Below are 16,409 nucleotides of genomic sequence, written 5' to 3'. Positions count from 1 at the left end.
CTGTTTGTGGCCCACCTGTTAGCTTGCATGATTACTGCCATTCTGCGAGCTGTTTTTGCCTACAGGACGACCGATGACTGGATGTTTTTGGTCTGCCGCACCATTCTCTGTAAACACTGTCGTATGTGAAAAGCCCAGGAGGTCAGCCGTTTCCAAGATACTATCATACAGAACCACGCTCAAAGTCACTTATGTCACTTGTTTTGTCCATTCTTATGTTTAATCTAACTAAATGCCTCAATGCCTGACGTAGCTGATTTATGCTTGATCCGGTAATGCTGTCCAGAGGCGCCGCATGGAGGGTGTGATGCAATTGTGGAGCCTCTGGAGGCTTGCGGAGGCCAACTCGAGCCCTTTACTACCATGCGCCTCCCAATTTTTGTAGCAATGCGGAGGGCTCCGTGTAGCTCCGCACTGACATGATTGGTTGACGGTAGGTGGGGACGAGAGGTCCTGTATAAACACACACTCACTTCCTAGACAACTTCCTTCACAGCAGCTCATGAAGTGGAAATCTGGACATTATTATGATGATGATGATGATTAGTCGTAGTAAAGCCTAATACTATAACACTTTGTAACACTGCATATGGAGGTGTATCAAAAGGCAATTAGCCAGGGAAGAAAGGCATGGCCCAATCAACTTAGCCAAAGCTCCACAATCCACCAGACACCCCTCACATTTATAATGGGTTATATTAATAAGCATAATTACAGGGGGCTATTTAATACTCTTTGCTGCACTTGGCTCACTGAGTTACTGCCAACATTTTTAGCGGGCTGCAGCGTTATGCAAGAGGGGGAGCCGGGGGTTGGAGAGGGCAGGGGTGGGATGGAGGGTGCAGCAGTGGAATCCCCGGGGGTCTCAGCTTGGAGAGCTCAGAGTGTTCCAAGGTTCCAGTTCTAACTGTTAGTTCTACGTCTCTGTTCTGTCTGCTTAGCTGTGCTGAGGGCTCTTTAACTTAGTGCTGTTTGCTTTGCTCTGCTGCTCTAGTCGGACTAGAAAGCTGTAGCACGTTCCACCCAAGGGGAAGTACAACTATTTGCATTCATTAATTTACCTCTTGAAGAGGTGTTTTGAACACTGGTGTACCTGCCTGCTGGGAGGATGAGCTAATTGGGTAGGATAGGTAACATGGTTCAGTTCACTAAGGAATGACCACTAACGTTAGTTGGACAGTCAGTCTGTTTCAACTACATGCCTCGTTTGTTTGGTTTCCTACCTAGCGCATTGCTTTCCTCTTTCATATCAGTCCCTGTTTCTGTCCTCCCCACGTCCTTGCAGTTTCACGTAACAGACAGACGTCATAATCTCTCAGTAAAACTGTCCCTTCCGGAGGTCAGGTCTCCAGTCATTGTTTGAGGTATTAATGTTTAAAGGGGAATTTATATGGCTTTCACTAAGGACTGAAGAGATTCAGTAGATTATGACTCAAATAGCAGGTTTCCAACCAGCCGTCTGACTGTGATTTTCAGGTGGATTTACGGGAAGTAGAGCCTTCAGGAGGTATTCATACCCCTTGACTTATTCCACATGTTGTTGTGTTACAGCCTGAATTCAAAATGTATTACTTTTTTTTTCTCACCCATATGCACACAATACCCAGTAATGACCAAGTGGAAACATGTTTTTAGAAATTGTTGTTCATTTATTGAAAATTAAATGCAGAAATATCTCATTTCCATAAGTATTCACAACCCTACTTTGTAGAATCACTTTTAGCAGCAATTACAGCTGTGAGTCTTTCTGGGTAAGTTTCTAAGAGCTTTCCACATCTGGATTGTAAAACATTTGCCCATGATTATTTTCAAAATTCTTCAAGCTCTGTTAAATTGGTTGTTGTTGTTGATCATTGCTAGACAACCATTTTAAGGTATTGCCATAGATTTTCAAGTAGGGTTGCAAAGGGTCGGAAACTTTCCGGTAAATTTACGTAATTTTTAAGCCTGGAAATTTAGCTTAAATGCATCAAAAAAGTTATCTTATAACAGTGAACCTTTTTTGTGGGATACACAAGGCAATTCTAGGTCTTGTGGCATATTTTGGTTAAACTATCCCCAATTCAATGGAATTGCAACCCTCTGCATGCACAGTGCATTCTTCCATCACATGTGCAGCTGCTTCTCAAGATCTTGCACACTAATGAGATGCTATTGATCCCACACTACTACACTGTCTGAGCCAAGGACTACATGCTTTCTGGTAAGTTTTGATTACAATACTGGGTGGGGTGAATATATTTTATGACATACATATTTTTTTTTTGTTAACTAGTAAATAGTAGCCTACAGCAAAGTGTGTTTAAATCATTTCTAACTTATCAATTTCTGCTAGTTAGTTTTTGCTACCATGTGGGTTTTAGCTTGCTTGAGCCTGCTAACTGAGTGTTAATTCACCTGTTCCATACATGTTTCATTTTAAAACATTTAAATTAAACAACTCCTTTGTAAGATAGCCGCTTAACTATTTATCTGTACATGGAATTGTATTATTTTTTTCCCCCGATGATTATTATTATTATTAAAGTTTTTGGGGGGGGTTTTTTATATATTTGTTTTTTGTAATTTTTTGGTTTTCATTTTTTATATATATATATATATTTTTTTTTTTATTCTTTTTTTTTTACAGGAAAATGCCACGGGCACTATCTGATATGTGGAGACGTTTCACTGCAGCTAATGTAGAAGGAAAAGCTGTGTACATTTGCAAATACTGTGCCAAATCATATATGAAGAATGCAACAAAGCTGCAGAATCATCTGGCCAAGTGCACAAAGTTCCCTCAGCGCTCACAACAAGCAACCTCTGACAAAAGTCCCTCTACTTCTATTTGAGGTGAAAATAATGAATCGGACACCTTATCGATAGCAACAGCTCATGGTCCTCCTGGAATCAGATGTTTTTTTGGCTCCATGGAGGAACGTAGTCAGAGAAATGCTGATGAATGTCTTGCTCAAGCTGTGTATGCAACTGGTTCACCTCTGATGCTCACAGGCAAACGTATTGGAAGAGATTTCTGAATGTTCTTCGCCCAGCATACACCCCTCCACTTTGTGGATCTGAGGCTCTTTCCCCTGTTGCCTCCATCATCCTCAAAATCCCACCAACATCAGCCGCTTCAGGGCGCAACTGGTCCTTGTTTGGGAACACACACCAAAGCATTCAACAGGCTGACCAATACAAGGGTTGAAAAATTGGTGGCCATTTGGGCAAATTTGAGGCTTTTTGAGCCTGACAATGAGCCATCCTCAACAAGGTTGGAAAGTGCCAGTGAAGATGAGGCTTCAGAGTCTGATGTTCAAGAGGTGGACATTCTGGAGGTCTTGAGAGAATGACATGGAAGCCTGAGAGGTAGACAAGCAAAGCTTTAGTTTCTTGACTATCATTTTACAGTATGTTGAAAACGTTTTTTGGGAGATGTGATGGATCATTGGGGATCATTCAATATTCCCTTTTTGTTCAGTGAAATCATCCCATGTGAAGAGTCAACTCATTTAATTAAAGTTCAATTCCTAACTAAATTGTTTTTTTATTTCTATTGGAAGGATTTAATCATTTGCAATTATGTCTACTTATGATAAAATGTTTATGTTTCTGTCTCCATATGATATGGTAAATATATCCAATGCAAAAAAACATCTACATTTAAATTGTATTAATATTAATTTGCATATATTCCCATTAATTCCTATATTTTCCCGTTAATTCCCACAGAAAGATTCCACCTCTGAATATTCCCCAAAATGTGCAACCCTAGATTTAAGTCAAAACTGTAGCTCGGCCACTTAGGAGCATTCTCTTGGTAAGCAACTAGTGTAGATTTGGCCTTGTGTTTTAGGTTATTGTCCTGCTGAAAGGTGAGTTAATCTCCCAGTGTCTGGTGGAAAGCAGGCTGAACCAGGTTTTCCTCTAGGATTTTGCCTGTGCTTAGCTCCATTTCTTTATTTATTCAGAACATTCCCCAGTCCTTAACCATTACAAGCATACCCATAACATGATTTAGCCACCACTATGCTTGAAAATATGGAGAGTGGTACTCAGTAATGTGTTGTATTGGATTTGCCCTAAACATAACACTTGTTATGGCGCCGACAGAGATGGTCGCCTCGCTTCAGGTCCAATTATTTGTTTTTTTAATGTATTATTTTATGTATTATTTCTTACATTGTTAGCCCAGGAAATATCAAGTGTTATTACATACAGCCGGGAAGAACTATTGGATATAAAAGCGATGTCAACTTACCAACATTACGACCAGGAATACGTGTTTCCCGAAGCGGATCCTTTGTTCGGGCCTCCACCCTGGACATGGGATCTTATCCCAGAGGCCAACCCAAAACAATGAGGTCGCTGCAGGAAAGCCAGACGGAGCGGCCTACTGGTCGGACTCAGAAGGCGAGCACATCATCCACCGCTCCCGAGCATATTACTCGCCAATGTCCAATCTCTAGATAACAAGGTGGATGAAATTAGGGCACGAGTTGCCTTCCAGAGAGACTTCAGCGATTGTAACATTCTCTGTTTCACGGAAAAATGGCTCACTTGGGATATGTTGTCAGAGTCGGTACAGCCATACGGTTTCTTCATGCATCGTGCCGACAGAAACAAACATCTCTCTGGTAAGAAGAAGGGCGGGGGTGTATGCCTTATGGTGTAATCACAATAACATACAGGAACTTAAGTCCTTTTGTTCACCTGACTTAGAATTCCTTACAATCAAATGCGACCGCATTATCTTCCAAGAGAATTCTCTTCGATTATAGTCACAGCCGTGTATATCCCCCATCCCAAGCAGATACCTTGTCGGCCCTGAAAGAACTTCACTGGACTCTATGTAAACTGGAAACCATACATCCTGAGGCTGCATTTATTGTAGCCGGGGATTTTAACAAAGCTTACCTGAGAACGAGACTTCCTAAATTCTATCAGCATATCAAATGCGCGACACGGGCTGCTAGCATTCTGGATCATTGCTACACTTAACTTTCGCGATGCATACAAAGCCATCCCCACCCTGCCTTTGGCAAAATGACTCCATTTTGTTGCTCCCAGCCTATAGACAGAAACTAAAACAGGAAACGCCCGTGCTCAGGTCCGTCCAACGCTGGTCTGACCAATTGGATTCCACGCTTCAGGATGGCGCCGATCACGTGAACTGGGATATGTTCTGGATAGCCTCAGACAACAACATTGATGTATACGCTGACTTAGTGAGCGAGTTTATTAGCAAGTGCATCGGCGATGTCGTACCCACTGTGACTATTATAACATTTCCTAACCAGAAACCGTGGATTGATGGCAACATTCGTGCAAAACTGAAAGCGCGAACCACCCCTTTTAATCATGGCAAGGCAACTGGAAACATGACCGAATACAAACAGTGCAGCTATTCCCTCCGCAAGGCAATCAAACAAGCAAAGCGTCAGTATGGAGACAAAGTAGAGTTGCAATTCAATGGCTCAAACACGAGACGTATGTGGCAGAGTCTACAGTCTCACAGATTACAAAAAGAAAACCAGCCCCGTCACGGACATCGAAGTCTTGCTCCTAAACAAATTAAACAACTTCTTTGCTCGCTTTGAGGACAATACAGTGCCACTGACACGGCCCGCTACCAAAACCTGTGGGCTCTCCTCCATGGCCAATGTGAGTAAAACATGTAAACGTGTTAACCCTTGCAAGGCTGCCGGCCCAGACGGCATCCCTAGCCGCGTCCTCAGAGCATGCGCAGACCAGCTGACTGGTGTGTTTACACACATATTCAATCAATCCCTATCCCACATGCTTCAAGATGGTCACCATTGTTCCTGTTCCCAAGAAAGCTAAGGTAACTGAACTGACTAGCGCCCACGTTGCACTCACTTCTGTCATCATGAAGTGCTTTGAGAGACTAGTCAAGGATCATATCACCTCAACCCTACCTGATACCCTCGATCCACTCCAATTTGCTTACCCAATAGGTCCACTGACGATGCAATCGCCATCGCACTGCACACTGCCCTATCCCATCTGGACAAGAGGAATACCTATTTTAGAATGCTGTTCATTGACTACAGCTCAACATTTAATACCATAGAACCCTCCAAACTCGTCATTAAACTTGAGACCCTGGGTCTCGACCCCGCCCTGTGCAAATGGGTCCTGGACCTTCTGACAGGCTGCCCCCAGGGGGTGAAGGGCGGAAACAACATCTCCACCCCGCTGATCCTCAACACTGGGGTCCTACAAGGGTCTGTTCTCAACCCTCTCTTGTACTCCCTGTTCACCCATGACTGCGTGGCCATGCACGCTTCCAACTCAATCATCAAGTTTGCAGACGACACTACAGTAGTATGCTTGATTACCAACAATGACAAGACGGCCTACAGGGAGGAGGTGAAGGCCCCTGGACTGTGGTGTCAGGAAAACAACCTCTCACTCAACAAAACAAAGGAGATGATCGTGGACTTCAGGAAACAGCAAATGCAGCACCCCCCATCCACATCGACAGTAGTGGAGAAGGTGGAACGTTTTAAGTTCCTCGGCGTACACATCACGGACAAACTGAAATGGTCCACCCACACAGACAGCGTGGTGAAGAAGGCGCAACAGCGCCTCTTCACCCTCAGGAGGCTGAAGAAATTTGTCCTGTCACCTAAAACGCTCACAAACTTTTACAGATGCACAATCGAGAGCATCCTGTTGGGCTGTATCACCACCTGGTACAGCAACTGCACCGCCCTCAACCGTAAGGCTCTCCAGAGGGTAGTGAGGTCTGCACAAAGCATCACCGGGGGCAAACTACCTTCCCTCCAGCACACCAACAGCACCCGATGTCACAGGAAGGCCAAAAAGATCATCAAGGACAACAACCACCCGAGCCACTGCCTGTTCACCCCGCTATCATCCAGAAGGCGAGGTCAGTACAGGTGCATCAAAGCTGGGACCGAGAGACTGAAAAACAGCTTCTATCTCAAGGCCATCAGACTGTTAAACAGCCATCACTAACATGGAGAGGCTGTTGTCAACATACAGACTCAAATCTCTGGCCACTTTAATAAATGGACTTAATAAAGGTATCACTAGTCACCTTAAATATGCTGCTTTAATAATGTTTACATATCCTACATTACTCATCTCATATGTATATACTGTTCTATACCATCTACTACATCTTGCCTATGCTTATCATTAGTCACTTTAAATAACGCCACTTTAATGGTTACATATTCTTCATCACTCATCTCATATGTATATACTGCTCTACACCATCTACTGCATCTTGCCTATGCCGCACGGCCATCGCTCATCCCTATATTTATATGTACATATTCTTATTCATCCCTTACATTTGTGTGTAAAAGGTAGTTGTTGTGAAATTGTTTGATTACTTGTTAGATATTACTGCATTTTTTTCTCACCTGAGTAGCCTCGTTTCACTGCAAAAATAAAATTAAACCATCTAGTGTTCAATTAAATAACAACACAATGTCAAATACAGGTAGTCTTGTCAAATAATTAACACCCAATCACATTAACCATTACTCTCTCGCGGGAAACCTTCACTCTTGCGCAGACATTTAGAAACAAAACATGACAATTAGAAAAATAAGCCACGGGAGTTTTTTGAGCGAGAATTAAAGACGGCTTTTGAGTAGTAAGACGTATAAAAGCAACAGACACCATTAATAAGAAGGGGCTAGAAGCATCGTATGGTGAGCTACCGAGTGGCTAGAACAGGCAAGCCCCATACTATTGTGGAGGACTGCTGCTGCAGATATGGCTGGGACAATACTGGGAGAAAAGGCCAAAAAAGTTACTTCATCAAACACTGTTTCACGACACATCAGTGACATGGCAGGAGATGTTTTGAAACAATTACTGCTTTGCATACAAGCCAGTGAATTATATGCATTACAGCTGGATGAGTCAACAGACGTGGCGGGCCTGGCACAGCTCCTGGTATATGTCCGTTTATGTTTATGGGAGGTCAATTAAGGAAGACCTCCTCTTCTGCAATCCACTGGAAGCCAGGACAACATGAGAGGATACTGGACAGCTTGGTGACATCAAATGGACTTTGGTGGTCAAGATGTGTTGGTATCTGTACTGATGGCGCAAAAGCCATGACAAGGAGACATAGTGGAGTGGTAACGCGCGTGCAAGCCGTTGCTCCCGACGCCACTTGGGTACACTGCAGCATCCACCGAGAGGCTCTTGCTGCCAAGGGAATGCCTGACAGCTTGTAAGACGTTTTGGACTCTACAGTGAAAATGGTTAACTATGTTAAAGGGCTAGGTGTCCCGCTAGCAGGACAACTTCCGGTGAAACTGGAGGGCGCGCAATTCAAATAAATAATCATAAAAATTATGTATATTAAACATTTAGGTACATATAAGTGTCTTATATTGGCTAAAAGCTTAAATTCTTGTTAATCTAACTGCACTGTCCAATTTACAGTAGCTATTACAGCGAAAACATGCCATGCGATTGTTTGAGGACGGCGCCCCACATCAAAATATTTTTCCACCGGCACAGGTTTCATAATACCGATTTTAAATATTCACTTACTTTTTGAAAATCTTCCTCTGATTTGTCATCCAAAGGGTCCCAGCTATAACATGTAGTGTCGTTTTGTTAGATAAAATCTTTCTTTATATCCCAAAAAGTCTGTTTTAGTTGGCACCATCGATTTGATCTACCCCTAAACTTTGTTTCAACAAGTCAAAATATGTTTGTATTTACTCCTCAGATACCCTAAAATGTAATCAAGCTATAATATTTCTTACGGAAAGAAGTATGTTCAATAGGTGCGTCCTGTCTTCATGGCGTGCCCAAACACGAATTTCCAAGACTGTTGTGTCCCTGTACTAAAACTGATATTTCTTAATCGTTTTTGAAGTTACAAGCCTGAAACCTTGAACATAGACTGCTGACACCCTGTGGAAGCCATATGAATTGCATCCAGGGAGCACATTTTCAATATGACCTTATACTTGCCATTCTAAGAGGATGGTCTCTCTCAAAAATAACTTTTTTTCTTTGGATTTTCGCCTACTATATCTATTGTGTTATATTATCCTACATTATTTTAACATTTCTACAAACTTCAAAGTGTTTTCATTCCAAAGGTACCAATTATATGCATATCCTGGCTTCAGGGCCTGAGCAACAGGCAGTTTACTTTGGGCACGTCATTCAGGCGGAAATTGAGAAAAAAGGGGCCTAGCCCTAAGAAGTTAAAACAAGGCCCCTGAACTCTCGTGTATTTTCTGCATTATTCAATGATGTGTGAAGTGACCATGTAACGCTTTTACAACATACAGAAGTGCGCTGGTTATCGAGGGCCAAACTATTGACACATTTTTTTGAATTGAGAGACGACCTTAAAGTTTTCTTTACTAACCATAACTTTCGCATGTCTGACCTCTTGCATGATGATGAGTTTCTCATACGACTGGCCTATCTGGATGATGTTTTTTCTCACCTGAATGATCTGAATCTAGGATTACAGGGACTCTCCAACTATATTCAATGTGCGGGACAAAAATTGAGGCTATGATTAAGAAGTTGGAGCTCTTTTCTGTCTGCATTAACAAGGACAACACAAAGGTCTTTCCATCATTGTATGATTTTTTTTGTGTGCAAATTAACTCAAGCTTACAGACAATGTCAAATGTGATATAGTGAAGCACCTGAGTGAGTTGGTGCGCAATTACGCAGGTACTTTCTCAAAACGGATGACACAGACAACTGGATTTGTTATCCCTTTCATGCCCTGCCTCCAGTCCACTTACCAATATCTGAACAAGAGATCCTCATCGAAATTGCAACAAGCGGTTCTGTGAAAATGTAATTTAATCAGAAGCCACTGCCAGATTTCTGGATAGGGCTGCGCTCAGAGTTTCTTGCCTTGGCAAATCGCACTGTTAAGACACTGGTGCCCTTTGCAACCACATACGTATGTAAAAGTGGATTCTCAGCCCTCACTAGCATGACAACTAAATACAGGCACAGACTGTGTGTGGAAAATGATGTAAGACTGAGACTCTCTCCAATACAACCCAACATTGCAGAGTTATGGACGTCCTTTCAAGCACACCCTTCTCATTAACCTGTGGGGAGTTATTCACAATTTTTGATGAACAAATAAGGTTTTATATGTAAGATGGCTAAATAAAGAGCAGTATTATTGAATATTATTATTTGTTCCCTGGTCCTATAAGAGCTCTTTGTCACTTCCCACGAGCCGGGTTGTGACAAAAACTCACACTCATTCTTATGTTTGAGAGTGCGCTGACCTTGGTGCTAGAGGGGCAATGCAGCTGGAGGTTGAATATTTGAATGGGTACGGGACTACAAAAAGTTTGGGAACCACTGCTCTATGGCATCTGAGTTGGGAAGTATGCCTGTATCTTTGTAGTGACTGGGTGTATTGATACACCATCCAAAGTGTAATTAATAACTTCACCATGCTCAAAGGGATATTCAATGTCATTTTTTATTTTCGATCTACCAATAAGTGCCCTTCTTTGCGTGCATTGGAAATTGTCCCTGGTCTTTGTGGTTGAATCTGTGTCTGAAATTCACTGCTCGACTGGGGGACCTTACAAATAATTGTATGTGTGGGGTACAGGAATAAGGTAGTCATTCAAAAATCATGTTTAACACTATCGTTTTACTCCTGAACTTATTTAGGCTTACCATAACAAAGGGGTTGAATACTTATTGACTCAAGATATTTCAGTTTTTCATTTTTTATTAATTTGTATTACAAAAAATCGAAAATCATAATTCCACTTTGACATCATAGGGTATTGTGTGTAGGTAGTGACCAAAAATCTAAATTTAAAATCAGGCCGTAACAACAAAATGTGGATAAAGTCAAGGGGTTTGAATACTTCCTGTAGGCACTGTATAAGCTTTTGTGCAATAGCTCCCCTTTGGAGGGGCGGTCTAAGGCCCTACATCGCAGTGCTAGAGGCGTCACTACAGACACCCTGGTTCGATTCCAGGCTGTATCACAACTGGCCATAATTGGGAGTCCCATAGGATGGCGCACAATTGACCCAGCGTTGTCCGGGTTTGGCCGGTGTAGGCCGCCATTGTAAATAAGAATTTGTTCTTAACTGACTTGCTAGTTAAATAAAAGTTACATTTAAAATAAATGTTTAAAAAAACAACATTGGACAGAGAGAGAAAGAGATCTGCAGTGCTAATCGACTTTCCAAGAGGGTAAAGTAAGCTGTTGAGTAGCAGGCCCAGGCTCTTTAGATGGTATGCTAGGAACTAAGTCAGCCACACACATTTGTCCTAAAGTAGTCTCCATTTCAAAGCAGTATGTCTTGGTCTTATCTCGTTAAGTTCAATCACATCTATCAAATGTATTTATAAAGCCCTTTTTACATCAAGTTGTCGTCATGGTTGGCATCTTTGTTGTTCTTGGCTGAGAGTCACCTGACCTTTTCCAGCCCTGGCCAAGCCTCCTGAGCATATTCTCTTAAGAACTGAATCCCATCTTGGGAAACATGCATCTGTGAAGCCGAAGCTTAATGGGTAAATAATGCATTGATGTCAATAGGAGGTTTCTGTGCAGATTGGAGGAGGGTTTACTGTTGCTGCTCCCTTCACTTGCCTTGGCTCCTGATACCAGGGCTGTGTAGTCTTTTAGCGGGCACCACCCCCTTCCTACCCCTGTCCAATCGAACCCAAAGCCTGGACCACCAGTGAGAAAAGAAGTAGGCTTTCGTTTTGTGTTTGTTGCTGTGCTGTGCTGTGCTGTGCTGGTGTGGTTTAATATAGCTGGCCATGGAAAAGGGAAAGGGCAGGGGGCAAGCTGACACAGGAGGGACAAACGGAGTATGTCAACCGCTTTGAGTTACTGCCCGTCACCATCCGCTACATACGCTGCCATGCCAACCTGTCTCTACTTCTCTCTCTCCCTTTCATCCATCATCAAGCTGCCATGCCAACTTGGCTCCACCTTTGTTCTCCATCCATCATCAAGCTACACCATGGAACACTGTCCCCAGAGGGGTCATGGGAATTGATTTGACTTCATTTTATTTAAACCCTGCGCACACACAGAGTACATGCACTCTCTCTCTATCATGCACACACAGTCACTCGGACCCAGGCTATAACTCTCCGGCTCTCCATTCAGCTCTCCATTCATGTCCTGTAATGGCGGTACTTCACTGTAGTGTCCAACACCATTCAGAAGTATGCGCCAGCTGGGGGAAAAGAGGTGGTCACAGACAGATCAGAGCAAAGGTGGGCCATTCACTGTGTGCCTAAGGACTCGATGTAGACTGGGGTTATTTACAGCCTGGTACTTGTTATGGAGCAACAGGCCAGCAGAGCTGTGTGAAGAATCCCGAGCCCCCCTGGGTTCCATTCAGGCTCTGACATCTTGTTGCTGGAGGCTGTTTACTCGGAGGGAGCCAGAGCTGCTGAAGTGGCCTCCGTGTCTACCTCCATCTCCACAGTCTAGTTATGGTGACTGTATTCCCTAGCCGGCTGGATGGACGCTCTGCAGTCCATTTCTTTCATAGTTCTGGCTGATGCCAGAGCAGTGGTTGTCATGTTTTGCTGTCATGAAGTGTGCGTGGTTTATGGGTAATGTTTTCATCCCACTGTATCACTGGCATCAACCCTCTGATGGAGCCTACTGCATTTTATTGAATATCTCCATAAACGTAATTTCAACTGATGAACACACTGTATATTGGCCTAAAGATTTTCAGAGCAGTTCCATTGGGGGTTAGATGTTTGTAAAAATGAAACAAGGATATTGATAGAGAAAAGATCACTGATGTTGTTTGTTTCTTGCTCTAGGAGGATTTCCGGAATAAGGTTCAGGATTACATCAAGCACTACGCCAGGTGATGACTGCATCAGCTGCGCCAGCTGCCTGCACCCCCCTCTCCCCCGTCTGTGACTGCGCAGCTGAACCCCGTCCCTAATGTCTCATCAACCAACTAAACGCTGCGCACCGCTGACACGCCGAATAAGACGTCGCTGGAAGAAGAAAAGATTAAACACGTTTTTTAAAAGTTTGAGGAGGGACTTGTTTATTGTCGTGAGTTGACCAGAGTAATCATCCGTCACAACAGGGATCGTCCAATGACTGGGCTTCTTGTTGTGTCTGAGCCAATCAGAGTGGGCGCCGGTGGCAGTGAGGACCCGGGATTTAATCAATCCAGTTATCTGTTATTTAAGAATCGGCGAATCAAAGAGAAAGATGATCTATTAGTGTTTCTCAGTTCTAGTGCCTGCCATGTATGTGTTGCAAAGAAAATGCACGTGAGCGGGGACACACACACACACAGAATCCCTTCACGCACATTGAGAAACAAACATACTCAACTAGCTACTCAACACACAGCACTTGGCCGTACATGCAAACACACAGCTGGATAAACAACATATCTGTTATGTCACTTGTTCCTGCCCACCCCCAACTCACCAGACAGCATGTGAATGACAAGTGCCACCAACCCAGTCCCCATTCTAGTCAGTCCCCATTTGACCCAGTCAGTCTCCATATTGTCCATTTCACTCTGGATATGTCTGAAAAGGCACCCTAATAATCCCAACCCTATAGGCCCTGGTCAAAAGTAATGAGTGCATTATATAGGGCAGGGTTATTCAACTCTGACCCTACGTGGGCCGAAGCCTGCTGGTTTTCTGCTCTACCTGATCATTAATTTCATCCACCTGGTGTCCCAGGTCTAAATCACTGCTTGATTAGAGGGTTAGAATGGAGAAAGAGCAGTGGAGCTGGCTTGAAGGTCCAGAGTTCAATACAAGGGACATGGGGAATAGGGAACCATTTTAGACTCACCTCAGACACGCCAACTTCCTGTCTGTTCTGTTCACTCATCCAGAGGGGAAATACTATGTACCGGTGCCCGAGACGCACTGTAACACTGTCTAGATGAAGCTTCTAGGAAAAGTTGTACAACCACACTTGACCCTTGACCTTAGCTAACCCCAGGGGAAGCCAAACAGAGGACATTCTGCCTCTGAAAGTCTCGTTTTCTCTCGCTTTCTTGTTCCATCCCTCCTGCTGTTTTTCATCCCTCTGTCCTGCTGCTTTTCCCTCTACACCTCTTAGGCCCCACCCACCTCGTGTTCTCCTCTGCCCCCAGGAAGTTAGGGGGAATACCAGGGCGCTCTCCCTCTCCTAGGTTGTGTATGAGTCCTCTGTTAAGTTGTCTAAGGGAGGGCCTGTGGTCTCGCTCTCTTCTATGTCCTTGTGTCTGTCTGTCCCTCCCTGTGTGTGTGTGTGTGTGTCTTTGAGAGTGTGTTTGTTGCTTTGCCTGGGCTGGCTTTGTGCCTGTATGTGTGCACATTGGAACATAACATTCAGTGTCATCACTGTATTAAACATTGTATTTACGTTTCCATGAGGCAAAGTGTATGTGATCAGGAGGTGGTGTATTTTAGTGTGTGTGCGTGTGCGCGTGCTTTCAAATGAACAGGGGTTCAGATTTGACTTGTTAGCATGCTCTGGTTCTTAGCCCCACACTCCTTGTTTTACTGGCCCAGCTAGCCTAGTTCCCTGTGAGGCTCAAGAGGGTCTGTCCCTCAGTTCAAATCCTCCTTTGCTTTCTCAGATTGTATATCGGTTTTTTAAGATATATTAAAGAGGATATAATAAGGAAAATGAACCTGTATTTTATTCTATAGTCAGTGTCCCTGTCATATTCATTGGTTGGGATTGTTGCCATCAGTGTTGATTCAACTACAATGTTATTACTGTATATACAACAATGTGACATTTTAAGCTAATTACTCATCATGGTACACTAGTCCTCAGGTCTCACACAGTACTGGTTAGTGTCCACTAGCTCTGTTTAGTGTCCACTAGCTCTGGTTAGAGTCCACTAGCTCTGGTTAGTGTCCACTAGCTCTGGTTAGAGTCCACTAGCTCTGGTTAGTGTCCACTAGCTCTGGTTAGTGTCCACTAGCTCTGGTTAGAGTCCACTAGCTCTGGTTAGTGTCCACTAGCTCTGGTTAGAGTCCACTAGCTCTGGTTAGTGTCCACTAGCTCTGGTTAGTGTCCACTAGCTCTGGTTAGAGTCCACTAGCTCTGGTTAGTGTCCACTAGCTCTGGTTAGAGTCCACTAGCTCTGGTTAGAGTCCACTAGCTCTGGTTAGAGTCCACTAGCTCTGGTTAGTGTCCACTAGCTCTGGTTAGAGTCCACTAGCTCTGTTTAGTGTCCACTAGCTCTGGTTAGAGTCCACTAGCTCTGGTTAGAGTCCACTAGCTCTGGTTAGAGTCCACTAGCTCTGGTTAGAGTCCACTAGCTCTGTTTAGTGTCCACTAGCTCTGGTTAGAGTCCACTAGCTCTGGTTAGTGTCCACTAGCTCTGGTTAGTGTCCACTAGCTCTGGTTAGTGTCCACTAGCTCTGGTTAGAGTCCACTAGCTCTGGTTAGTGTCCACTAAATCTGGTTAGTGTCCACTAGCTCTGTTTAGTGTCCACTAGCTCTGTGCTATAGAAAGTGATGTCCAGGCTGTCAGATAGTCAGTGTCCTGAGAGACAGGGCAGTCAGAATGTCAGCAGCCTGGACAAACTCCCCTCCCCTCACCTCTTTCACACACACACTTCTTCAGCCGACTTCTTCAATCACTCACACACACCTTCTCCCGGGTCTCTGGGCTTGGGTCGGAGCATAAACACACTGACATGGTCACACTGGCCTGCAGGTATGAGCAACCTCTGCCTTGCCGTGATAGCTGGCCTGGCTGGCAGAGAGGCTGTAGACTGCTGTACTGCCCCACGCTCTCTTCTAACGACGGGGAGACTGCTGTGCTGAGGCCATCTTGCTTGAGCCTGAGACACCCACTTTACCATCATTGGGTCGAAGCTTCTTCCTTTCCCCATGAAAGATTCCTCTCATTGCTGCTGCCTCCTTAATTAGCGGTGTACACCCAGAACTATACACCAACACACCTTCTCTTCCTCTGCACGTAGTGCTTAACTTCTTTACAACACTGCAACATTGGGGACAAGGTTTTTATTGACCAAAAGAGCTGATTTCTCCAACCTTTTGTGGCCCCTTTGTCCACGGCCATCTGAAGGAGATGGTATCTATTTATCTATTAAGTGTTGTACTAATCTCTTTCCACGCTTTCTGGCTGATTTATTGACTGGCTGGCTGGCTGGCTGACTATCTGTCCACACAATGACTGACTGACACTGGCAGCGCATCTCCCTACCTGCCATGTGTAGAGTGGCTGAATGAAGTTTCCTCTGGACCGCTGGGTAATCAGACGGTCATGGTCGGTAGATTAGGTACTCGCACACGGAGAGTGTCCTTAAAGAGACCAGAGTCGGGAAGATGTCTCTCGATGATGTATCAACCCACTAACTCTAATCCTCCTTATTCAAAATATGAATCTTTGGATCCTTGCAAAGCC

At 44.0% G+C, this 16,409-nt stretch overlaps 1 protein-coding gene across 1 annotated transcript in view; it reads left to right on the top strand.

Moving 5' to 3' along the window:
* The window catches only part of LOC115155560 (NEDD8-conjugating enzyme UBE2F), an 83,707-nt gene extending 69,057 nt beyond the window's left edge, over window positions 1–14,650 (top strand). Inside the window, exon 11 of the mRNA XM_029702271.1 lies at window positions 12,817–14,650. Within this exon, the coding sequence (XP_029558131.1) occupies window positions 12,817–12,867 (51 nt within the window). The 3' untranslated portion in view covers window positions 12,868–14,650. The remainder of the gene's footprint in view (window positions 1–12,816) is intronic.
* Window positions 14,651–16,409: the final 1,759 nt, after the last annotated feature.

The sequence above is a fragment of the Salmo trutta genome, chromosome 20, assembly GCF_901001165.1.
Source record: "Salmo trutta chromosome 20, fSalTru1.1, whole genome shotgun sequence".
NCBI classification, from domain to species: domain Eukaryota; kingdom Metazoa; phylum Chordata; class Actinopteri; order Salmoniformes; family Salmonidae; genus Salmo; species Salmo trutta.
The sequence above is the reverse complement of the archived record's forward strand: the minus strand, read 5'-3'. Positions and strand labels throughout refer to the sequence as shown.